Here is a 27,767-nt window from a genome sequence, read left to right as displayed (position 1 = left end):
GGCGCATTAGATTTGTAAAATCTTTGATCACATTTATTTATTTGTTATGCCGAATCTAACAGTGTATTTAGATTTTTAATTTTGGGTCCAGTTTTCAAATTGGTCTACATTAAGGTCCAAAGGGTCCAAAATTAAACTTTGTTTGATATTTGCAAAAATTGAATATATGAGGTTCTTTGATATGCTGAATCTAAACATGTGTTTAGATTTTTGATTTTTGGCCAAGTTTTCAAGTTGGTCCAAATTGGGGTCCAAAATTAAACTTTGTTTGATTTCAACAAAAATTGAATATATGGGGTTCTTTGATATGCTGAATCTAACCATGTATTTAGATTTTTTATTTGTGAATCCCGTTATCAAATTGGTTCATATTAAGGTCACAAGGGTCCAAAATTAAACTTTGTTTGATTTCATCAAAAATTGAATTATTGGGGTTCTTTGATATTCCAAATCTAACCGTGTATTTAGATTTTTAATTTTAAGTCCCGTTTTGTAAATTGGTCTACATTAAGGTCCAAAGGGTCCAAAATTAAACTTAGTTTGATTTTAGCAAAAATTGAATTCTTGGGGTTCTTTGATATGCTGAATCTAAACATGTGTTTAGATTTTTGATTATGGGCCTAGTTTTCAAGTTGGTCCAAGATAGGGTCCAGTATTTATGTCAGAAACCTATTCTGTGTCCAATATTTAATAACAATCCAAATTCAGAGCTGTATCAAGCTTGAATGTTGTGTCCATACTTGCCCCAACTGTTCAGGGTTCGACTTCTGCGGTCGTATCAAGCTGCGCCCCAGCGAAGCATTTTATTGATTATGTGATTACTTGGCCGTATTTTATAGTTATTATTTGATAACTAGACCAAATATTTCATGATTATTTGATTATTTGATAATCTAGGACTGTAGTTTTGATTATTTGATTATCTTGTTTAAAAAAATAATTATGATTATGTGATTATATTGGCAAAAATTTGTGATTATGTGATTACTTGGACACCCCCATAAGGGGCCTTATTGCTTACCATACGGTATGAGTTTGGCTCATATGTGAAAGCCGTACGGTAACCTGTAATTGGTCACATCCTCGTCCTTTGGTCTTTTGATTATAAGTTTCTCATTGACAATCAAAGCACATCTACTTAATGTTTACTGGTACTTATAGTTACAACGTTAAAATTATGGTACAATTCCACATACACTTGTGACTGTAAAAATATATACCTATATACCCATACTACTTAACACAAGGTACTCTATTTGCATGTTCCGTGTTTAGTAAAGGTATATGGGTATATTTTTTACTGCGACAAGTGAATGTGTAGTGTTTCGGGAAAGATGGGTTATGAAACGACAAAAATCTCATGAAATAATAGTTACTTTACAAAAGGAAATGCGTATGGTACAATTTTATACATTTTTTAAGACATAATTACACGCTTAGACCACTTTTGGTAACGGTTCCTATAAGGCATGCTATCATTAAAGGGGTTGGAAGCGGGGACAAACTTGTTTTGTTTCTTTATCAATAAGATTCGTTTTGTTATTTTAAAGACATAATATGAAAAATTCAAGAGCTACAATATATTTTACAATTGCATTGCAGTATTTTCGTAAAGCATTATAATTGTATTAAAGGAGAAAAAGGCACTATATCTTTCGTCAGTTTCTCGTTGATATGTTCTTGGAATAAGAATTTGAGATTGTCATTACAACTGATACATCGCCATACGATTCCTAAGGGAGCTACCATTTGATTTTTAGGGGGGGGGGGGGGGGGGGGGCTAGGATGAAATTTGAAAAAAATAGGCAGGACAGGAGTTTTGGGTAAAAAAAAAAGGCAGGATGAGACACTTGGCAAAAAAAAGACAGGATGACAATAGTTATGTAAAAAAAAGTCAGGATAAACTTTAAAAAAAAAATGCAGGACCGAGTAGAGTGAAAAATAAAAAGGCAGGACAGAGATTACAACTAAAAAAAAATGCAGGACAAAATTTTCATCCTAGCCCCCCCCCCCCCCCCATAAAAATCAAATGGTGGCTCCCTAATACTAATAACATGTTGTCCTATCACACAGAACATACACAAAGTCAAATAAATATAGGAATTTTTAAATTTCAAATAGGAATGTTTAAATTTCAAATAGAAATTTAACAAACTGGAAAACTTTTGAATAAATTTCTACTGAGTACAGTCGAATTCGAATCGGCAGAATAATTTTATACCAAATAAATTATCTTTATTCCTTCTATTCAACAAATATTTAAAAGAAGAATTAAATCGAATTATATATGTTTAGTATTGCGCGTTCGTTGTGTATTATATCATTTCTACGTATTAGAAGCCATAAAACTGCTGAACCAACTGACTCTAACGAATCTTTCTGTATAGCCTTTAACTTTATAGATCGTTACAAAAAGATCAAACTTCGATGGGTATATCTTTATTTTCCTGACTGATAGTGTTCCAAGGGGATTTAAATAAGCAAATTTGTACAAATCTATTGAACGTAGCTAAGGTTTTAAAATTCATTGTTTTGCCATTGGGTTTAAAAAGAACTATTGGCGCAGCTACCGGGGATTGTGATCGAATTTTAATTCCATCTTTCACATGTATAACAGTCCTTGGGAACTTCGATTAATCTTAGAGTTAACACTATAACCAGAAGAACAACCTATTTTTATGCAATATATGAACAATGGAATCGAATTAGGATTAGTTCAGCCATGAATGGATTAGCTATAGAAGACGGTAAGATCTTAAACGGATTTATTGGATCATGTGGTCTATGATGTAATATTTTGATTGTAATTTTAAATAGCTATTTCTCCTAATAAAATACGATGCGTTGGTGATCAATAAGGTACTAATATCGAATTTCAAACAAGCTAATAGTAACAAGTTGTTTATCTGTTTTAAACGGTCGTAGGAAAATAATAAACAAAACTGCAACAAGATTAAATTTAATATTATACTATAAAAGATGAATAAAAGGAGATTTGGGTAGAAGTAAATGAGACAGCAAACCAACGACACAAAAGATCAACGGACATCTAGAGACAAACATGCGGTCTTCAGATGTGAGCTATTGTCCCCTGATGCATGCGTCACTGTGACTTTGAGATGAAGAATAGCAATAAAGTGCTGTTCCTTTTCTTTGGGTTTTGTAAAGTGCATGTAGAAATTTTGTGACAGTAATACATACATTACAATTCCTTGTCCCTCTCAACAGTAGACCGGCGTCTATAGAATATGTCAAGCTGTATATATCGCTCGGAGTCCAAACAAGTTATGAATAATTTAAACATTATAATCCACAAATAGCAAAACCATTGAGATATCACAACAGAAAACCACTGTAGCGAGGTTCTTGACTTGTCGTCGGTTAAACTCATCTTGAATGCCAGAAAAAAAGAAAGAAAAAACGGCTTATCACTGTGACACATTATTTTTGCGCAAAAAAACTGAGTTTCTCAATGTTAAACACTAAATAGCAGTACCTATTGATATGCAAGCGATTCTTCACATTGAGTCAGATTCTCGGTTATGAGCAAGTGTCCCGCTCTGAAAAATAGATCCAATAGCAAGTGACTACCCCGTCACACATATTGAATTACAATGTACCAAGTTTAGCCAGTGCCTTACACCCGTCGACAAAAATGAGAAGCACAATCGAAGGTGGGTGATGCGACGACAATACGAATCAACGACTCAAAGAAGACAAAAGAATGTCAAACTGAGTTAGTTGCACGCACATATCGAAGCATGATCTAGTAATGTAAGCCTTTTCTCTCGTTTGCTTGGCATATTCTGGTGGAGTTCAATATTAATCAAGATATAGATTCGTTGGAGCGAGAGAAATTAAGAAAATACATTTTTCTATTTCTAAAACTTTTACTGGATAAAGAATGTAGGTTTGGTAGTGTAAATATATTTTTTTTGCTACAAGACTGGATACAGGCCCCTATGCGAATTGCTTGTGCTTAAATAATTTTGTATAAGCAGAGAGAGGCGAATTCGAAACTATATATCAATTCACTCCTCACAGCCAATTAGCTCTTGAGGTAATAAATAAGATTTATAAAATAGCAATTGAGTAACTAAACGTAGGTTACTCAAGTCAAAGAGAGTAAATATGGTTTGCAGGAAATAAAGAATCCTGCTTTATCCATTCTGTTTGAATGTTGTTTCCTGTACTAAATAAGGAAGAATTCGACAAAGTGCAGTCGAATTTGAATTGCATAAGCAGAAAAAAAATGTATACCAAAATAAATTATCAATCTTTATTCTTCTATTTAACAAATATGTTTAATATGTTTAAAAAATAACTAAATGAATCGTTAACAGAAATGAAACACCCTTTATTGATGGTGTGTCTGGGCGGGAAACAAATCGTAATGTTATAATTACCAACGACAATTAAGTAATTACTTGACTAAACATTAAACTATCAGTTTATTTTAACGACTAAGTATTAGTTATGGATTGGTAATGTTTAACTATTGTAATTACCATCAAAATAGTATTTACTTTTCATCCAAATCGATCATTTCATACGAGAAATACTTAATATTGATCAAATTCAAAACATTTCTAACTGATAAGACCGTTTTGTGTTAACTAAATGTTTACTTTTTCAACATTGGAAATTAGCTGTCTGCCCTTTAATAAAGTTTAACATAGAAACATTTGACAAAATGATTACTGTCTTTTGCCGTAGGAATACACAAGGTGTAATTTAAGCTTATATTGACTTTTGATATTAAAGTCTTTTAACACCCTGTTTAATGAAACGCTCAGATCCTCGTTACCAAACTTGTTAGTATTTGTAAATGATATTAACCAGGCGCTTCTGTTCTGCTAAGTAGGTAAACTAGGCATATATATGGTCATTTTCTACTGTTTACAGTTTCAATGTGTTTGTCCAACACAAATGCGGACATCGTCATTTAAAATACAAGCAATTCCGTGAGCTGCGTTTGGTATTGGTAGATAATGGTCGTGTATCTAGTGGGTATCAAAAATAAGAGTGGTCAGTTTCGATCTCTTAGGTCATACACCATCAAAGATGACAGGTTGTAAATTAGATCTTTGAAGACGTGGTGGAAGTACTTACCAAGATACTCTCAAAGGGTAGAACAACTGTAAAGAGGTAAAGAAGAGATGGGGGTTTCTGTACACGAGCCAAGAATCCAATGAAGTTAGAAATAACCCAGATCATTACAGTTTCCGTTCTTGGTGACTCCACCTACCTCTTTAACTGAAACAGAATTAAACGAATGGTTAAGGTTTTAAGGCAGTGTGGTTTGTCTACAGATCAGACATAGTCCGTTATCTTCTGAAACACGTTTGACAGACGTGTACTCGATTATTTTCATCTGGAAAGTAAGGGGAACGCCCGTGGATGATATCGGGCTATGCATCTGACCTGTAGAAAAGTCTTTCTGTTTAAAGCGTTCTTTTCAACATCATTAAACCAACCCATTTGTGCCACCTATTGTCTGGCAAAGAACGACCAGTTGCTTCTTCTTAATTTCATTCATTTTTCGTAGACATTGCAAAAGTACTGCAATACCTTTATATACTCATAATTAAATCTTTCCAAGTTAAATACAATATAGTATACATTTTTAATAACCATTTAGGTATGACCATTGATTTTGATCAAACCTGTTTAGATGATTATTTACGAATATCTCATGAGAAAATATTCAATCAGATCAGCAGATCAGCTACGACTACAAAATAAAAATAATTCTGTTGTTCTTGAAATTCTAACTATAATGACAATGACCACATAAATAACTTATAACGAAGTCTTAAACATTATCTGATCAAATAATTGTTCATTACTACATATGTGACAACGACATTTATACACAAGCTTTATTTCTAAACTAGGAGTGACGGACGATCTTAAAAGTTTCGGTTTTTGTTTGTTAACTTACCAGTCTCTGCTAGTTTCTGTTTGGGATATACCGGTAGAAAATCTGGATCAATCTTTACATTGTGGTCAAGTAGTCTGATAATTTTTAAATTACAATAGTTGTTATTTCTGTGTTAGTTTTTATACGCCCGTCAAATTTTTTGACGGGACGTATTATGGTATACAAATGTCCGGCGTCCGTCTGTCTATCTGTCTGTCCGTCTGTCCGGCGTCCACATGTCGCACCGTAACTTGAGAACGACTTATCCAAATTTCATGAAACTTAACATAGTTGTTTCTTATGATGGTCAAACGATCTGTATACTTTTTGGTGAAAACAAGATTAAAACTTTTTGAGTTACGGGACTTTGTAACTAAAACAGGGGAGTGTTTTTTTCACATATCGCGCCGAATCTCAATAAACAGCTGCGCCATGAGCGCATGATACGCCCGTCGTCTTGTGTGTGAATTTTTATGCAATAAGCATAAATAGTTTCTGACAAACGGCGTGACATGCGAAAACCCCCCCCTTTTTTTTTTACAAAAAACTCAATATCTCTAAAATAAAATTTTGAATCAAAACCAAAAAGTATACAGATCTTTAGATTAATATAACTAAGAAGTGTGTAAAATTTTAAGCAATAATCATAAATCGTTTTTGAGATACGGCGCGACATGTGAAAACCCCCCTTTTAAAAAAAAAATCAATATCTCAAAAATAAAATTTTGAATCAAAACCAAAAAGTATACAGATCTTTAGATTAATATAACTAAAAAGTGTGTAAAATTTAAAGCAATAATCATAAATCGTTTTTGAGATACGGTGCGACATGTGAAAAACCCTTCCCCCCTTTTTTTTTTTTACAAAATACTCAATAACTCAAAAATAAAATTTTGAATCATCACCAAAAAGTATACAGATCTTAAGGTTTATATAACTAAGAAGTGTGTAAAGTTTTAAGCAATAATCATAAACTGTTTTTGAGATACGGCGCGACATGTGAAAAACCCCTCCCCCTTTTTAAGCAAAATACTCAATATCTCTAAAATAAAATTTTGAATCATCACCAAAAAGTATACAGATCTTAAGGTTTATATAACTAAGAAGTGTGTAAAGTTTTAAGCAATAATCATAAACTGTTTTTGAGATACGGCGCGACATGTGAAAAACCCCTCCCCCTTTTTAAGCAAAATACTCAATATCTCTAAAATAAAATTTTGAATCATCACCAAAAAGTATACAGATCTTAAGATTAATATAACTAAGAAGTGTGTAAAGTTTTAAGCAATAATCAAATTGTTTTTGAGATACGGCGCGACATGTGAAAAAAAACACACACCTGTTTTAGTTACTAAGTCCCGTAACTCAAAAAGTTTTAATCTTATTTTCACCAAAAAGTATACAGTTCGTTTGACCATCACAAGAAACAACTATGTTAAGTTTCATGAAATTTGGATAAGTAATTCTCAAGTTACCGTGCGACATGTTTACGCCGGACAGACAGACGGACAGACGGACGGACGGACAACGGACATTTGTATACCATAATACGTCCCGTCAAAAATTGACGGGCGTATAAAAACGATTTATGATTATTGCTTAAAACTTTACACACTTCTTAGTTATATTAATCTAAAGGTCTGTATACTTTTTGGTGATGATTCAAAATTTTAATTTAGAGTTATTGAGTTTTTTGTAAAACATAGGGGGGTTCACATGTCGCACCGTATCTCAAAAACGATTTATGATTATTGCTTAAAACTTTACACACTTCTTAATTATATTAATCTAAAGATCTGTATACTTTTTGGTGATGATTCAAAATTTTAATTTAGAGTAATTGAGTTTTTTGTAAAAAATAGGGGGGGGTTCACATGTCGCGCCGTATCTCAAAAACGTTTTATGATTATTGCTTAAAACTTTACACACTTCTTAATTATATTAATCTAAAGATCTGTATACTTTTTGGTGATGATTCAAAATTTTATTTTAGAGTTATTGATTTTTTTTATAAAACAAGAGGCTCTCAAGAGCCTGAATCGCTCACCTGTTATTTTTTTGCTTAAATCTTTCATCAATGATTATTTTTGCTTTTCAATATATATTAATGAGTGGCTTAAAATGCCATTTAAATGTTCATTGTATCTGTCATATTTTCTTCAAAAGCAAATAATGCATTTTACCCATATGTTCCATTTTAGCCATAGTGTCTATGTTTCTTGACGTACAAGGAAATAAAATACAAAATTTATACTAGATTCATTTGAGAAGATTTTTAAAGTTAAAAAACATAAACAACTTGTTTAAAATTGTCTTAAAAGGGGCAATTACTCTTTAAGGGGTCAATTGACAATTTTGGACATATGAAACTTTTTTGTAGATCTTACTTTGCTGAACATTTTTGCTGTTTACAGTTTATCTTTATCTTCAATAAAGTTCAAGATAATAACCAAAAACTGCAAAATTTCCTTGGCAGCAACCCAACAATGGGTTGTTCGGTTTGTCTGAAAATTTCAGGGCTGATAGATCTTGACCTTTTGAACATTCCCCCCCCCCCCCCTTGTCAGATTTGCTCTAAATGCTGTAGTTTTTGAGATATAAGCCAAAAACTGCATTTGACCCCTATGTTCTATTTTTAGCCATGGCGGCCATGTTTGTTGATGGATAAAAAATTCGGATACAATTCATAAACTAGATTCCTAAAGGAACATTCATTTAAAGTTAAGAAGTATTAGGCACAATAGTTTCAGAGGAGAAGATTTTAAAATGTTAGCAAACTTGATGAACAAATTGTGTAAAATCGTCTTTAAAGGGCAATAACTCCTTAAGGGGTCAATTGCAGTTTGGTCATATTCACTTTTTTGTAGATCTTACTTTGCTAAACGTTATTGCTGTTTACAGTTTATATCTATCTATAATAATATTCAAGATAATAACAAAAAACTGCAAAATTTCCTTAAAACTACCAATTTAGTGGCAGCAACCCAACAATGGGTAGTTCGATTCGTCTGAAAATTTCAGGGCTGATAGATTTTGACCAATTGAACAATTTTACCCCATGTCAGATTTGCTCTAAAAGCTGTAGTTTTTGAGATATAAGCCAAAAACTGCATTTGACCCCTATGTTCTATTTTTAGCCATGGCGGCCATGTTTGTTGATGAATCAAAACTTCGGATACAATTAACAAACTAGATACCCTAAGGAACATTTAGTTAAAGTTTAAAGGTATTTGGCCCAGAAGTTTCAGAGGAGAAGATTTTTGAAATAGTTTACGACGACAGACGACGACGACGACAGACGACGGACGCGAAGTGATGGCATAAGCTCACATGGGGCCCTTTGGGCCCCGGTGAGCTAAAAAGGGGGGTTCTCACATGTCGCGCCGTATCTCAGAAACGATTTATGATTATTGCATAAACCTCACACACAAGACGACGGGCGTATCATGCGCTCGTGGCGCAGCTGTTTATTGTAGATTTCATTGCATTTGTTCAAAGTTTTTTTTTTAAACAACTGAACTGTTACGTAGAAATGTATGGGGTCAACTAAATCAGAGAAAACTATATGTTCAAGATACATGTTTTACTGTTACTAGTCGTAAGGAAGGAATTTGGAACAAAATATATAATTTAGACCTAAGATATGACTTTTATAAAAAAAAAATAAGAACCTGTCACCTAAGTAAAAGAATTCGTTGTTAAAGACACTGTGAGTACAACTGAGATTACTTCCTTTCCATTATGATATCAAATGCTTGTTCCCTATATGTCATGTTCATGTGTAAATATTTTATGCAAATGAGGATAAATCAAGTTAAAAAAGCCAAAAGTTAAAAAAAAAGACATAAGCTTGCATGATTTGTCTGCACAACTCATACCAACGATGCATCTATGTATTATATTTTTTTTAATATGTTTTCAGTTATATAATTGGCAAGGATTTTTTTAAAGGGTATTTGATACAGATTTTAGAGTAGATTTGTTGACTATTTCTACATTGTTCCCAAATTAGGCATAATTTTATCTTTTTGGCGATCCCACCAAGTCAAACGTATGATGAACTCTAGAATAGATATTTATTTTTTACGTTTATTTATGTCGTTGAGTTAATGTCTCATTGATGTATACCCCACATATCTTTTTATTCATATTTAATATAGAAAATTGAAGGTTCTTGATTGAAATATGATGGTAAATAGGTTTTTTTTCGTATGGAATTGATAATAATATGTTTAAAAGAAATTAAAAAGATATGACCTTCACAAATAATTTGTAAGGAAAAGACATAAATTATATAAGTTTTACATTTATCACGAAATGATATGTATTGATACCTGTATTTCCAAGTCAATAAACAAATAATGTGAATAATACTTTGAATGTTTCAAAGGCCCATTTCAGCTGTATTTAATTTGACCACTTAATACAAATTTACATTTAGTTTAAGTAGCTTTAACTGCCTTTTAAAGCCTTTTTGGTTTAAGACGTATCCGTGATATACGTTTAATTTGTTTAAGTCATACATATTTAGTTTATTTGAATACCTTAATACCAGCATGCATGTTTGAGTCTCATCAATAATTTGCATACCTGTTAGTATGTTAATCCTTGATCACACGAGTCTAAGAGAAATTGAACATTTTTCTTTACATTATAAAAGATTAAATTGAATGATTTTGTTATTTATTTCTCACGAAGGAATTTATAATCGTGATATAGATGGACAAATAAAATAGAAGCATATCCCCATGTCACTTTATCTATAAGTGACCTCATAACATTTGATATCTCAAATACGAAAGATCGTGGCTCCATGACTTTTCAAAAATATTAAAATACAGATATAATGTATATACTCCTACTCTGCATAGTTTCTAACAATAATGCCAAAATGATGCGCCTGAGATGACTGAAAAGTCCCAATAGATACCATATAGTACTATATAAGATCCGTCTTCGCGGATAAGTGGACTTATTTGACCTATAGATGGGTCTGCTTATTCTTTTATGTGTAAGCCTATTTTTTAACCAGGCTCATATACACTGCCAATAGACTTTGTCTTTTAGTGCTGACAAAGGTTAATCAGGAATTGGTTTCGTCGCATTTTCTAAGGAACTATACGTTAGATCTTCCTGAAATTTGGTATCTAGCTTCAAGTGAGCATACATTGTGTTGTGGTACGTTTTAACGTCCATTGCTCATCAACTACCGGCTTACCAAATTACACATCATGACCCTGTTAGAAACTTTGGTTGCATTTTTCTGGCGAACAACGAACCATGCAGAGCTTCTTAAAATTTGGTATTAAGCTTATTGGGAGCATTCTATAACGTGTAATGTGTTTTCAAATCCATCTTGCTGTATACCGATTACTTTAGGTGTCATTAGCTCAAAAAACTTGTTTTGAGTATGTAGGAACATGATCATAAATGGGTCTGTTGTCTGTTTGGTATACTCATAGGATGCTCAAACGTATCCATAATAAAAAAAAAATATGTGGATCTTCGGAATAACAAATGTGGATACAAAAGGGGATGCGGGTGACATTACAAGTGTGAATGCAAAAGAGGGAGACGCTGATGCATTCCCTTTTGAGTAAAGGTCTAAAAGAATCTACGATTAGAAGTATGAAAACCTTTTTTTTTTCCAACTCATATTTCTTTTATTTATAATGCTGTTTTATTGGTCGTCGGAGGATTGAACCTTTACGACACAACTCGTCATTTTGCAAAAATTTAAAACGTATCAGAATATGCTTTACATTTGCCATATGTATAAGAAAGATTTAATGTCTAAATTTTATCTATTTCTACGGTTAATTTACGACTTATATACAAATACAACACAAGTTAGGAGTAGATTAAGTGTCAAAAGTAGGGTTTATATAATCAGTATTTTATCAGTATTTATTGTACTTGAATATATTTATACCTTATAAAGAATAGAAACATATACAATTCAGATAAACTTTGTCCCTAATGGAAAAGCAATTTAACAAATTGTAATTCCTTATTTATACAAATACCTAGTGCTATTGTTTACATATACAATAAATAAAACGTTTCTAGAGTTACCGGAAAAGGAGCCAAGAAGTGTAAAAATCGGTTCCATGTCTAATCTGCTGTATGTGGTTTATAAAAGACATTATCAACCACCTCCTAGATTCCAAACTGCACCACTTAAACATGCTAAGTACATATGCTTATAGGACCTAATTGAATGACGGATTTATTGTAGTCATGAATTGCTCATTAAAAGAAAGCTAGTACACATAAAGAAGGGCGAAATTGTCCATTTTAAGGTGACCTTTGAAAGCACCAGTAGTAACCCGAATGACCTCGCTTAGTATTTACTGAATGACTTTACACCTTATTGATACTGGATTAAACCTTGTGACACGAGTGTCATTCATATTTCATGACAATTTTCATTGAAAACTGAATTCAAAAGCTAAACAAATGTTTTCAAACGTACAAACTTCAATAACAACTCAAATCATATGTATAAAATACGTATACATGTATGTACTGGTAAATTTAGTGTAATGAAAGGAGACACAAGCTAGCTCTGTAATTTTTTTAGAAGTTTGCCCCATCCAGTCCAATATTACGCCAGTGGCTTGAATCTTTTGTATTGGAAAATTGTGAGAAAAGTCATTAAACTTGTATATGCAATGAATTGGATTAGACAATTACTTAATGAAGATGTGGTGGATTATTCTTCCGCGCCACTTTTTTTTGGATTTGGGTAAATCTCCCAGAATAGCCAGTGCAGATTAACATCTCGAGATTTAAATTTTTCAGCTCACTTACTAGTTTGACCAAGAGAAATCAATACAAATCAGTGGCGGATTCAGGGGGTTGCTGTAGAGGGCGTGCACCCCTTTTTTATCGGTAAAATTATAATTTTTCGACATAAAATCGTCCAAAATGATTTCGCCTCGTTCCGCTCGGCAGTATATTTTCGGTTTTTAAGAAGTACGACCCCCTTTCAAAAATCCAGGATCGGCGCCTGCAAATGAAGATGATTACCGTTATCTCTTTCATTTACCAAACCCTGTTCAGTCTTGCTACTTCAATTCATAATTAGTTTAAACATATTTTATTGTTAAAAAAGGACAAACGAATTAGACACAAGTTTTTCAGCTTAGTAACGTCTTTTCCAAATTTTCAATTCATAGCAGGCAGGTACTACATATGTCCTACAAATATTGTGTTAACCAGTTTGGCTTCATTAAACAAAATAACTTGAACATTGGAAGTTCACTATAGAAATATATCAAGTAGCACAGATGTCAATACCTGAGAATCACGTCAATTGATTGATGATGAATTATGTATACTGAAATTGTATACCATATATCTTACCATTGTTATAGGACATTATACATCAACTCAATAAGGTACATCCATAAACCCAAAGCAGCATTCAGTATACAAAGATGCATTGTCAAATGTTATATATATAATTTCAAATGGTATTCATCTACTAGTATATATTCTGCCATTGTCAAAAATTCTTATATTGAACAAGAACTGACAAGATAACGAAATATAAATATGAATAAAGAGGGTGCAGGTTGCGATGGAACAACAACCCAACACAATGAAACAAAAGAGGACACGTAGAGGTCAATACATGAGAGATAATTGTCTCATCCAATTATGGCTTGGATGCTTTTGGCCTCGCCCGCATGAACCAGGAGAAAAGAAAACTGAGACGGAAGATACCAAGTGGACATTCAAAACTCGAGTCGAAGATAAACTGACATTGCCGTGGCAAAACAAAAACCGAAAAAAACGACGAAAAGAAGAAAATGTCCACAAAACACTACATAGAAAACTAGAATAATTGCTTCCAATATTAATTGTTATCATGCAGTTTATGTCACATCATTCTCTCGGACTGAAATTCAGTCGATTCATGGATACATAAATATATTGATTGTGCATTTCTACAAGTCTCAGCAGCTAATTACTCAAAACAGAAACGTCGTTATTTATATCTGATTTCAATTTTTTAAAACATTAGTTTTGAAAACTAATGTTGAAAAATTATATATATTTATAATTAAGTTAATAATATACTTCAGACGCAGAATTAAATTACAGATCGCTGAATGTTACGACCTCTCTTAGGGGATCTTTCCTATACAATTTCAGGCAGAGTGACGCTAGTTTTTATGATGAATAGTTATTATGGTATAAGAAGTCAGATCAAGTGTTCAACATTTAAGCTTTTAGAATAAAATAGAGACACAAAGTTCACAATGAATCTCATTACATCAAGTGTCAATAAATTAGAATATTTTATTTGGACCAAGGTGTAAATATTTTCTATATATACAATCAATGTCTCTTCAGTGATGCTCAAGGCTAAAATATTTGAAAATCTAAAGCTTATTAAAAACATGAAGAGCAATAAACCAAAAAGGACAAAAAGTATAGCCAAAGCTGGGCAAGGAATCAGAGCTTTGCATGAGGGAGATACATTCCTTAATTTTAAATAATTTCCAAAATTTTGTAACAGCAAATTTTATGTAGACTTACCTTCTAATTCTATAAAAAAAAATCACAACTACTGAACAGGAACAATCATGGTACTTTTTGTCTATGAAACTACACTATGACATCTTATCTGCAAAACCTACAAACAGACACAGAAATATCATCAAATAGTGAAATATAAGATTGATTGCACCTTGTATGGATAGTTCCGACACGTGTTACATGGGGAGCCCGTTTGTTTACAAATAATAATGTCACGTGATCACGCACTGACCGACAATTCACAAATGCATAACCTATTTATCTTGCGGACATGTAATGGGAATGTGCACGGTTATCAAAAACTACAAAAATATTGCATGTACAGTTAATGAAGAAGTTATTTCATCAAATAGATAAGATTTTCGCTCATGACACAAATCGACTGGGTGTCATCGCCATCGGGGATAATTGATAAATGGGATTAAATTGACCGCCAAGAAGGTGTAGAGAACCACCTCTGGAGAACCTTAACATTAATAAGTAATACTCACCAAAATTTCTCTATAATTAACGCTATTTTCTGTTGGAAAATTTCAGAAAGATGCTGATAAACTTATTTTGTGATACAGATTATTTTCTTGTTTTAGCGCGAAATATATTCTTACTGTTAATGCTTGACGTAACAAAATTTGTATAGAATTATATTTAACTAAAGCTCAGCGTAAATATGCAGTAGCATGACAATACATTAATGATAAAATGTGTAAATACTTCTGTAAAAGAATGTAATTTTACTTTACCAGTATACTTCACTTAGAATTACATTTGAGCGCAAGAAAATCTCTATGTGAATCGGCTGAAGGTTACCTCGGCTGAATCCCGGGGTCGAAGTTCAACATGTCAACGGAAATTTTTGCGTGTGCTTGCGTTGCTTTAGATCGAGGCCACAGCTTTTCAACCAATCGGGGAATGTTTACTTGGGGCATACATCTATTTTTACTGCAGGTTTCGACATGTTTAAATCGGGATTATAGAAAAATGGAATGTTGTTGGTAGATACAAAACAGAAAATGATGAAAACTTTTAGCAAAAGATAAATTGGATCGGGGGTCTGTGAATTCACATTATTTGTACAACTCTCCTTACTCTTGGGAAGCGTGTGCTTTACATCGAGGCTTGCGTTGCTTTACACCGAGGCTTGCCTTGCTTTACATCGACGCCATAGTAGTTCAACCAATCGGGGAATGTTTATTTGGGGCATACATCTATTTTTACTGCAGGTTTTGGCATATTTTAATCGAAATTAGAGAAAAATGGAATGATGTTAGGAGATATAAAACAGAAAATGATAAATATTTTTAGTAAAAACACTCGTAAGTCATGAACATTTCAGTATTAAACTTATAATCAATTTTCGCCGTAAGATTTTTTGTGAAAAGGGCCACAGGAGTGGATCCAGTGATCGAGGAAAAGGAGAGTAATTGTCAAAATGATAATTATATTACTGTTACAAAGTGTCATCCTTTTCCATTTAAAATGCTACGCTTATCTTTATAAAAAATCAAACAAAGAAACACAAACACAAACACAGACACAACAAACAAAACAACAAATCATTTGTCATTCATGCAGAAGTTTATTAAATTCTTTTACAGCCTTAAAGTTTTGATTTATAAGCCCTTTGCTCGTCAAATAAAATCTACAAGTTCGACTTTTTCGATCCGTCTATTATGAATCAATAAAATTCTTTCAACACTTAGATTTTATAATCTTTTGGTCCATTTTAAACCATAACTTAAAGATTAAAATTTTATGAATGTTTTAATCCAAAACGTATTATGCGAACAAAAGAAGAAACTCAAAAAGTTTAATCTTTATATACAATTAATATGCTTAGCAATAACATGTAAATGCAGTTAAATTTAAATTAAAAGCCGGAATGACAGGACTTATTTTTTCCCATTCATCAACAACAATATGAAGCGGTAAATTGTGGACTATGACACTTAAAGGTGAGACTGTCATAAATATTTTTTCTTTAAAAAATCATTATATTAAATTATAATAGATATATATTTATTGATATCGCTAGTATAATTACATGTTGCAGACCTTGCCTATAAATCAGTTCATTTTTACAATACGAATGAGTTGACTAATAATACCTTGCCGTTATAATTTGTAGTAAAAAAAACCATCAGGTTATGATATTACATTAGAACGGAGGGTTTATTGGCTTGGAAAAAGTACAATGAATATCACTTTAAGTGTCGCCCTAAACATGTTTGTTATATCGAGCACTGGACGTGAATTCAGTTTGGACGATTTCCCAAACCAGTAGTGAATATTGATTAAGCCGTTCAACATGCACATTACTTCCATTCCTGAATTTGACTATATTCAAGCCAGCTTCAGTTCTCTTCTTCTTCATAAAGAGGAAGATCCGATCATCATATTAAAATACGGCACTGTGTTGCATTAAAGTTGACTCTTGGAATCCCACTTACATGCAAATGCTACAAAAAAAGCAAATGCTCCAAAAAAAATAAACTGTTTACACAGAGATATGTCTCGCCTGTCGGCATAACATTCAGAAAAAGACTATCTGATGAACAGCAACATGATTTATTAATTCAGTCGCTGGACCATTATCTAGTAGGCACGGCCTGAAAATAATCGTCAAACATATATGTACTGATAGTAATGCAACTTCATACAAAATAGCATTGATCTATCACTAATATGTACTGATAGTAATGCAACTTCATACACTATATCATTGATCTATCACAAGTAGATCCTATATCAAACTAACTTAAGCAGAAAACTTAACATTGAAAATTGCTAATTAATTCAGAGTCACTGGACCATGACCTAGGGGAGGGCCTCGAAATAGTCGGCAAACTGATATGTACCGATAGTAGTGCAACTTTATATTAAATATCAATGATATATCACAAGTATTTCCTATCAAACTAACTTAAGCAGAAAACTTAACATTGAAAATTGCTAATCAATTCAAAGTTGCTGGACCATGACCTAGGTCACAGTGCCTCAAAATAGTCGTCAAACTGATATACATGTACTGATAGTAATGGAACTTTATATTAAATATCAATGATCTATCACAAGTAGTTTCTATCAAACTAACTTAAGCAGAAAACTTAACAAGGCGAGACAAAAATAGTATTGGTTGTATAGTGGACCGCGATCCAACTAGCTGTTGCTCGTAAAGTTCCTACTTTTTTACTTTTTCAGGTCCAGTAAACCCCTTCAGACTACGTCATTTAGATGACGTAATCGACCAGGACGAGACCGATGAGGTCCGACGAGAGATGGAAGTACCTCTTCGGTATAAAGACCTGATGGATACAGAACGATCTCATACTAAACAGATATTGTTTGGTGGGATTCCAGCAGAAGATATCCCACACATTAGGTCTAAGGAGATCAAAATATACATCTGCTCTGCGGGAACAGGTATGGTGTACATTAGTTCGACGTCATTTAGTCTGTGGTGGAGAGTTGTCTCATTGGCAATCATTCCACATCTTTTTATGTTTATATCATTGTATAAGCCTTTAACTGTAAAGGCAAACAAAAATCTCTTTTGGTCAAATCACATAAAGCAACTTAAACTTAGGACAGTGTCTTTATCCTAATACCTTATTAAATCTGATTCACTCAAAGTAAAAAAAAACGTGAATCGTTCAACATTTTAATGCAAAATGATAGACGACATGTCTTGTTATACATGTACCTTAAACTATTTCTCTTCCTTCTTTAGATTCGGAGGTTGAAAGAGATGCTTTCGTTGAGGATGTGTACCCTGCTCTGAGAAACTACTGTAAAGAAACACATGGGCTAGATTTCCATGTAAGTTTGTAGAGTTGGAGCCATGTGCTCAATGGATGATATGCCGTGTTCTATCTCATCATCGTTAAACCTAAATTCCTTTTATTTTGTTAATCGTGGGCTGTCGTAACTATCAAGACAGCTATTATTAGCGATAGCAAATGGTAGATTTTCATGAAATGCTTCCAGACAAAGCAAAACTTCGTCCAATAAAATTTACATATGAAATCAGTATAAAATTATGAAACAATCGAAATTAAAAACTACAGAAAAAAATCCAATATAGTGTACTAAATTTGCAATCCCTGCAATACATTGTATACGAGTTTGGTGTTCAAGATGTCTTTGCGCATCAAAAGAAAAACAAAACCACACGGAATAAACCAATGAAATAGCGCACACTTGCACTTCTTGAATTTTTCTGATATTTAACAGATTTGTTGTCAACATAAAATTTTGTTTGTACATGTCTAAAAAAACAGTCATATATACATAAAAATAATAAAACTATATATATAATTATACACATAACAATAAAGATTAAGTTTGCAGTTTCTTAATTATTTCGTTGCTATTGCAGGCAATTGATATGAGGTGGGGTATGGACTATTCAGAAAATGGATGGCCTTCTACAGAAACATGTCTAAAGGAGCTCCGACACTGTCAAACACATTCTTTGGGCCCATGTATTGTGGTATGTTATAAATCGATTTTAATCAATCAGTCTCAAGTACTTGCGTAGAAATGAGAAGAAAATATACTTTATATATATATATATATATATATATAATTGTTTCAAACATTCGATAAAAAAGTAGAATAAAACTTGTTGGAACCCGCCCAATAGAAATTTTTATTTATATGATATTTACCAACTGTGCATGGAAAACTAGAACAATGACTAAATGCGATCATACGAGAACAAACCAATGACATAAAAAAAACATCTTTGTTTATGAATAATGCAAAGAAAGCTGAATGTTTCATACGTATATTTTCTTTTAAAAGGCAATATTAGGACAGAAATATAAACGATTTACACCACCAGAAACAATAGAGGAAGAAGAATTTGAGCTGCTGAAGGAGTCGTTGATGGAAGAGGAAAACATCGCGTTATTAGACGTGATCTATGAAAAGGATACAAACACAAATCCAGCAGTGTATCGACTTCAACGTCCTAGTACCGACAAAGGTGATGGTCATTTGTATATTAAGGTTTTGCTTTCGTCAGGACCAATGAGGAGATTATGAAACTAATGTATATAAACATAAAAGCAGATGTCAAAATGAACATGCAGGATAGTCAAGAATAAACAACTAAAAAGACAGATGTTTGAATAAACAAAGACATACACAGAAATAAGAGACAAAGATATGCACATAAAAAACAATAAGATATACAAATAAACAACAACCAAAAATGTCCCCACAAACATCAAATAAAGGTTTACGAATAAACACTAAAAATAGTATATCCAAGCCAACATCAAGCAAATGTAACAGAAAAAGAACACTGAAGATTGTTCAATAGATAAGCAAACAAATTACACATGTTTTTTTCATTTAAAGATCCATCGTTAAAAATGTGGAAAGATACACAGAAAACTGTTCAGGAAATATTGGAAGACGCTGCGAGAACGTGTTTGGAAAGTAACAAAATTAGCAAGGAAAAGTTTCTGAAATATACATCTAGTGGTAAGTGTTTAAAATGATAAATCAAATTATTGTTTTACACTTTTTTTCATTTACAGTTTTTCATGAATATATGAAGCACTTTAAAATATCCCCGCACCTGACTGTGCCAGTGCTTTCAAAATTGAATTATTGAAACTATGCATTTTCATTGTATATTTTCTGGTTATTACTGTGACTTGACTGTAAGTGTTGCTCTCAACCTATTGCAACTTATTCAAAATTCTGACCAAATTGCAATTTGTTTTATAAAACCAAACTGTTCAACTGGTCAGAAATTTGAACAAACTGCTGTAGAAAAACCACAGTCAAGTCGTGAAAGTGCAAGGTGATACAACAAAGCATACTTAAAATCCTATAAGACTTTAATTCCACTTCAATGTTATAATGAAAAATCAGTGTAACAGTTTGTATAGAAACTTTATTGTTATTGTCATGCTAAAGGTGATAGATAGAAATTTTGAATTGCTATAAAAATGTCCAAACTAAGGTTTCATACAATTTTTCTTTCGAAAAGTCTTCTATATTCATAAGAATCAGACATCATTTGAATTAAAATATTTTATATTCAGTAAAATATGTGTGAAATTACAATACGTTGTTAGGAATTTTCCATGGGAGATATTCAATTTTTCTTTCGAAAAGTCTTCTATATTCAAAAGAATTATGTTTTAGGTTATCTCCCATGGAAACTTATTAACAACATATTGTAATTTTACATATATTTTACATATATTTTACTGAATATAAAATGTTTTAATTCAAATGATGTCTGATTCTTATGAATATAGAAGACATTTTATAGCAATTCAAAATTTCTATCCATCACCTTTAGCATGACAGTAACAATAAAATTTCTATACAAACTGTTAGACTGATTTTTCATAATAACATTGAAGTGGAATTAAAGTCTTATGGGATTTTACGTATGCTTTATTTTATCACTTTGCACTATCACGACTTGACTGTGATTTTCTACAGCAGTTTGTTCAAATTTTTGACCAGTTGAACAGTTTGGTTTTATCAAACAAATATTTGGTCATAATTTTGAATAAGTTGCAATAGGTGGAGAGCAACACTAACAGTCAAGTCACAGTAATTAAACTATGAATCTAAATTTGCAATTCTCTGTCAGAGTTAAGATTTTTGGCTAAAATTCTATGGATCTTTTGGCTTTGTGCTCTCAAACATTTCGTTGACACAAAGCTTCGGATCTCGGGGAAAACCTATCGAATGTTATTCAAGACACATGAAATTTGTATTGTACGTTTGTTACAATATTGTTGGAAGTCAATAAAACAAAACAAAAATGCACAAAAATAACCATACCAATGTATTACATGTTGTTTATTTATAACATGTTGTTTATGCTGATGGAGAAAGGCAATATAAAAAACAACTAGACAATTAAACGCCATTGTGTATGTTTATATAATTATTGCACCTGAAATTAAGATTTAAAATGTAGAAGGAAAAAAGAGCCGGAAGATACCAAGAGGACATTCGAAACTCGAAACTGGCAACCCCATGGCAATAAAAAACTCATAAGTCAAACTGACAACCCCATGGCAATAAAAAACTCATAAGTCAAACTGACAACCCCATGGCAATAAAAACGAACGACGAAAGACAAACAAGTCCACAAAACACTACATAGAAAACTAAAGACCGAGCAACACGAACACAACCAAAAACTGAGGGTGATCTCAGGTGCTCCGGAAGGGTTAGCATATCCTACTCACTTACGGTAGTGGTACCCGCCATGTTTGAACTGAGCACGCATTCTATGTAAGTATATATTAAAAGCAAACTACATTAAATGCATATTCATTTATTTTTAGAAATTCACCAGGAAATCCAGCAAGGCATTCTGAATCAATCAGACAGAGACGATAAATGCTTGTTTTTTAGTAGGCTTGTGTCAAATATGGATGATTTGTTGACGTCTTCAAAAAGACAGAAATTCTTAGATATTCTTCCTTGCAATAACGAACAGGATATAAACGCCGAAATTGCTGCCAATTCACTTAGAAAAGAAGTTCTGGGAAATCTAGATACAAATAACTGCAGTGAAAATTTTGTTGAATTTAGTACGAATGGGATACACTACAAAAACGTAGATGAATATACACAAAATGTATGTCGATATTTGCACAGTTCAGTCAAAAAATTAATAGATTATGCCGTTAAAAATCAAAATACCCTCCACAGTGACAATTTATACCGAGAAGTTGTTCAACATTGGCATGCGTCCTTAAATTCCTCACAGCCTTTCGTAGGCAGAGACAATATTCTTAGCAAGGTTAAAGAATATCTTCTTTCTGAAACTGATCAGCCATTAGTAATAACAGGTGAGTCAGGCTCAGGAAAATCAGCGATTATTGCAAAGATTGCATCAGATGTAAATATAGCAATAAAGAATGACGATCTTGCAATGAGAACAGCTTTGGTGTTCCGGTTCGTAGGTCAAACACAAAATGCCGTTACTGCACAGGAGCTGCTTTATTCATTGTGTAACCAACTTGCCTTTGTAATGGGCAAGTATCGTCATGATGTGCCAAAAGACTTCAAAGCATTAAAACTTTATTTTATTGAAATGGTTCAAAGAGGAGAATTTGGTGGGATGCTTATAATTCTAATCGATTCTCTTGACTTGTTGTCAACGTTTGAAAATGGACACAAGTTAGAATGGCTTCCATCAAGAGTTGCAGTTAATGTAAAAATTGTAGTTTCGGTAAATTCTGAATGTAAGGAATGCTTGACAAGACTCGTACACAAATGCCCAGACAACATCGTAGATATTACACCATTATCAAATACGGATTGTGAAAATGTCATGAAAGTGATGATGAACAAAGAACGGCGAAGTGTCTCTTATGACCAGTGGAAGCTAGTTCAAAATGCATTCCAAAACTGTACACTACCATTATTTGTTAAAATAGTTTTCGATGAAGTTTCCTTATGGCATTCGTATGATGATACGGAAACTCAAATTCTTGGAAACAGCGTTGACGACGTTATTGATAATATTTTTTACAGAGCAGAAAGAAAATTCGGAAAACATATTTTGTCCGGAGTCCTCGGATATTTAACTGCCTCAAGAGACGGTTTATCAGAATCCGAACTGGTTGATATTCTATCGACCGATGAAGACAATTTGAATCACGTGTTCTGTAGTTGGCATCCGAAAGTAAGGCGTTATCCGGCTTATCTGGTAAGTGTTATACGACAGTATTTTGAACCTTACCTACTAGAAAAAGAAAGCGACAGTATTCGTGTTCTATGTTGGAAATATCCTTGCTTCAAGAAAGTAGCACATGGTCGTTACGTTACAAATGAAGAAGAGAAGCTGCATTCCACCATCGCAGATTATTTCCTAGGCAAATGGGGAGGATCTTCTAGGAAACCTTGTACATATCCATCAAAACTGATGGCAAAAAAGAAGATGATCAATTCAGAGGATAAAGCTTGTCGGCTCCTTCCTACTCAGCACAATTTTTACGGCGAGTCAGAGGTGCGAGGACTATATAATAAACGAAAAATGACAGAACTACCATTTAGCTTAATGTGTAGTGGGCGACATGGGGATTTACGGTCAGAAACATTTTGCAACTTTCATTATATTTATTATCGCCTGAAAGCATCATCATTAGAACACTTACTTGCCGACTTCGATATGTTTCATGACAGAGAGACGACGTTAGTGGCTGATGCTTTACGCATGTCAGGAGCTGCCTTACAAGCAGATGTTGACTCGTTGGGGGTCGAGTTAACCGGTCGTTTGCTTCCACATGCTAGACGTTTCAATTACATAAGAGAACTTATACACCAGTGCGATTTAGCAGCACAAGCTCATTGTCCACTTGTTCCGAACTGCCAAATATACAGTGCTCCTGGTGGACCTTTACAGTACGAATGTGATGTAGGTGGAAACGTATTCTGCCCTATTGATATTGATGTATTCAATAGCCCAGATGGTATTTTATTAACAGCAAAGCCTCATTTTAGTTCACGAGTCAGGGTTTGGGAATTATCAAGAGGCGATTCGAGGCCGGATATGATGATGCCTCTTGGAGAAATACATCCAACTCGTGACGGACGATTTCTCAACATAATTCAGAATGACCAAATGATAAAAATATATCGATCAGATTGTGGTGAACTGCATGGTGAAATCGTATATGGGCATGGACGTGTTTCAGATATAGAAGTTTCAAATAAATATATCACATTTTGTGTAGAAAAAGGCACCGGGCCATACATAATAGACGTAGACGCAAAGTCAGTTCTGCATCGTTTCAGCTTTCATGCACATGCCGTTGCGGTAAGTCCAGACGAGACCTACGTAGCATTTAATTCTGAGAAGAATATTCTGCTTTATCAAATGCCATTGATGGAGCGCAAATGTATGGCGCAAGCATCGGATGTTCCGCAAGATATCATATTCAGTAACAACAAACCAAAATGTTTCATTTTTACCAAGTCTAAAATCGTCGAATCAATTGAGTTTGACGTTGTCAGTCGCAAATTCACATGTAAGTTCATATTCAGCGACCTTGAACTACGACAGTGTGTCATTTCAAATACACAAAAATATCTGCTTTGTCGAAGTGCAAAATGTCTTCATTTGGTGTATACGCATGACAATAAACTATTACGGAAGTTCGATAAACTACCGGAGGACGTTATAGTAGAACAATCATCTAATTTCACAGGAGCAGAGTTTACACCGGAAGATAGGTATATTGTGGCATCAAGATATACGTTTCTGGCCGTTTGGGATACTGTTACGGGTGATCCTTTGAGAGTACTTCAGTCTTCTGTATCACCAATTCTAAGAGTATACACTTCCAATGCTGTAAACAAAGTAGTGACTTTACTGGCCGATAATTCATTTCAAGTTTGGAATCTAGAAAATATAGATTCAAATATACTGCATTCAAATAACATCTTTCCAGGAAACGTTTTCGGAGCACAACTGTCCACCGTCAGTCAGAAGATAGTGGCATTTGAGGGAAGAGTTCCAGAGGCAAAGGTACTGAGTTTACGAAATGGTCAAGTAACGGACATCCTTCAGCATAGTCATAATACGGACGACAAGGTCAGACAAGTCATCTTGTCACCAAATGGGCGATTTGCAGTAACTCGTGGCCAGAGAGCAGAAGATATGACTGAAGGTTCTACAGTTTGGCGGGTACTTCGTGATGATGTAGTTTGGGATTTAGAAGCTAGTAAAAGAACCCATTACTCTGGTAACAATCGGTTTGTGAATTTCACTAAAGACAGTGAATATGCAGTCTTTATCTCACTAGTAAATTATTCACGTTATGACTGGAGTGACAATACATATGCTCTCTCTGTTGTTCAGGCAGAAAATGGCATTACTAGGACTGTACCTTTCCCGCCATGTACAGAATTCGTTTCACCTCCGTGTATCGTTCTATGTGGGAGCACAAATTATTTTACAGCAATCGTCCAAATCTGTAATAAAACTCATGACCCAAAATCAAAGAAAGAACGATCAAGACATTATGAGGTACAGCTGTTGTTGGAGGATATATCTGGAACGGAAGAGGAAACCACTTTTCTGAAGATTCAAAATGTTTTGGAAGAAGCAGAAGAAGATTGCCAATTCTTAGATGTCAAAACGAACTTGAAAAACCAATTGGTTCTTATGTATGCAAAAGGGGTTGACCAATATGTTTTTGAAATGGAGAAGGGCCTTGTTCGTCCATCATACATTCAAAAGGGCCTAATGGTATACGATTTCAAGAACAAAGGAATCCTTAAACACATTCCGGAGTTTCTTTTGCCATCGTCCGACATCAACACCTTAACTTTATCTCGCAATTCAATGATCATAATGGACCAAAACCGATATGTTTTCAATATAGTTAACCCGAAGTCTGTTATACCCATCGATAAGCAATTTGGCATTGGTACTCCAAAATTCGTTTTAGATGGGCGTTTCATTGTTGGTCTTACTCCAAATTTTAGGGAAGTAATTGTAGTGCGAACATGCGACGGAATTGTCAAAGGTCATATGTTTGTACATGGCTGTGCCACTTGTGTATCGGTAGGAGCAGACGACCGAACAGTTGTCGTTGGTTGTGAGGATGGCCGTGTAATGATTCTCACTATAATTCTAGAACTTTGTGATCCAGTCAGGGAAATAATACAATCGTTTCCAAGCAGGCAGATTAAACCAGAAAAAGAACCAGATTCAATGAGATTAATCAAGAAAGACATAAGACACATGATGTGCCGAACACCAGATCACGCGAGACTTTCTGCGAGATTACAGACTAGTGCTATCGAAGAAAACCGCAGACCGCCATCTCACCGAATAATATCAACCGGTGTCACAATGACACAGAATATCAAACGTTCGCGTTCGGAAGTGTGTTCTGTGCAATGACACTCTGTATCTAAATATGACATAATGTCGTAGGTACTTGCAGACTAGATTCCACTCAACCTTTTTTTTTAGTAGAGAGTGCAATCAGTAAATATCAAATTAATTAAGTTGCAATAAGTTAAAATTGTCTAAAATGTCTATACATATCATTATTTCGTTAATCATAGTAAATTGTTAAAATAATTTTTCCACTTAGGATATGGGATTTCTCAGTAAAATTTGATAAGTTTTTGCGGAGTAAAACTTCGCAACATCTGGGACCAAACCTATTCGTAGGGTTTTATTTTCGCGTAATTCTATTTCCTTTAAGATCAAATATAATAGAGGGGATATTTTCGCAATTTTATTTTACTCGCGAAAAAATAAATCTGTCCCGAAAATTTCCCTGTTCAAAGTATATGAGTTAGAAAATTTACTCTTTACTGCCTATGCAAAAGAAGGTCTGCTTTATGCATAATTATAATTTTATGCATACATAATCAAAGAGTTCAATATTATTTTTTCGGGTATATTTGTGTTTTGTTTTGTTTTAATTTATTATCCTGGAGAGCTTGTGTTTACTATATCTCGAATAATTCTGTGTTCTGATGCGCCAAACTATTGATAATATTTCATCATTGTGATAACATATGCAAGTGTAAAAATGTTAATTTATTGTAGTCTCGTATTTGTAAAGACTTTCAAATGTTATTTTTATTTCAATATTAATTTGTATTTTAAAGATATAATATATATTTAGTTCTATTTACGTTATATTCAGTCCAAGACTGTATGCCAAGTCAGGAATGTGACAGTTGCTTTCCATTAGTTCCTTTGGTTGATTTAGTCTATAAAGTTTGATTTTTGTCAGTGTTTATGGACTCCCCCTTTTTGAATTAACGTTGGAGTTCGGTATTTTTGTTATACTTTTTTATCAGTATTAGTCGTGGTTTAAACCTGCACGAAATGCAGGTATTTCTTTTAATTATAATGCATACGACTAAAAAATATGTTGAGTGTATTGCAATTAGACGGCAAACACAAACTACATTAAAACAAAAACATACACCAAAGTGTTTCGAAAAACAATAAGTAGTGAGTTTGCAAAAGAATGTCAGGTAGGTAGAATCGGATATGACCACATATGTTGCATACATGATACCCACACTTATTTGCTAACTGTAGTATTCACACCACACAGCTTACAAAAAGATAGCAGATTATAAAAAATAATGATACCTCTTGGGAATTCTACGAAAGAAGCAGTGTGGACTACTGCTGTTTAAACATACCCATGTTTCCCTGTCTGATTGAAAACACGTATATTTTTAAGACCAACAAGTCATTTAACATTGCTGTGATGGTACATGTTGTCATTGCATCTTAATTCTGAACTAAATTGTCAAGTTT

General features: G+C 33.5%; 1 protein-coding gene across 1 annotated transcript; it reads left to right on the top strand.

Moving 5' to 3' along the window:
• The first annotated feature begins 2,465 nt into the window (after positions 1 to 2,465).
• Positions 2,466 to 27,122, top strand: LOC127710835 (NACHT and WD repeat domain-containing protein 2-like). Its single transcript, XM_052216795.1, has 7 exons — positions 2,466 to 2,747; positions 17,672 to 17,893; positions 18,201 to 18,289; positions 18,849 to 18,962; positions 19,277 to 19,460; positions 19,838 to 19,963; positions 21,802 to 27,122. The coding sequence occupies exons 1-7, from the start codon at positions 2,723 to 2,725 to the stop codon at positions 26,376 to 26,378; spliced, it is 5,337 nt and encodes a 1,778-aa protein (XP_052072755.1). The 5' UTR covers positions 2,466 to 2,722; the 3' UTR covers positions 26,379 to 27,122.
• Positions 27,123 to 27,767: the final 645 nt, after the last annotated feature.

The sequence above is a fragment of the Mytilus californianus genome, unplaced genomic scaffold, assembly GCF_021869535.1.
Source record: "Mytilus californianus isolate M0D057914Y unplaced genomic scaffold, xbMytCali1.0.p SCAF_8, whole genome shotgun sequence".
In the NCBI taxonomy this organism is placed as follows: domain Eukaryota; kingdom Metazoa; phylum Mollusca; class Bivalvia; order Mytilida; family Mytilidae; genus Mytilus; species Mytilus californianus.
Note: the sequence above shows the minus strand (reverse complement) of the source record. Positions and strands in the feature narration are given on the sequence as shown.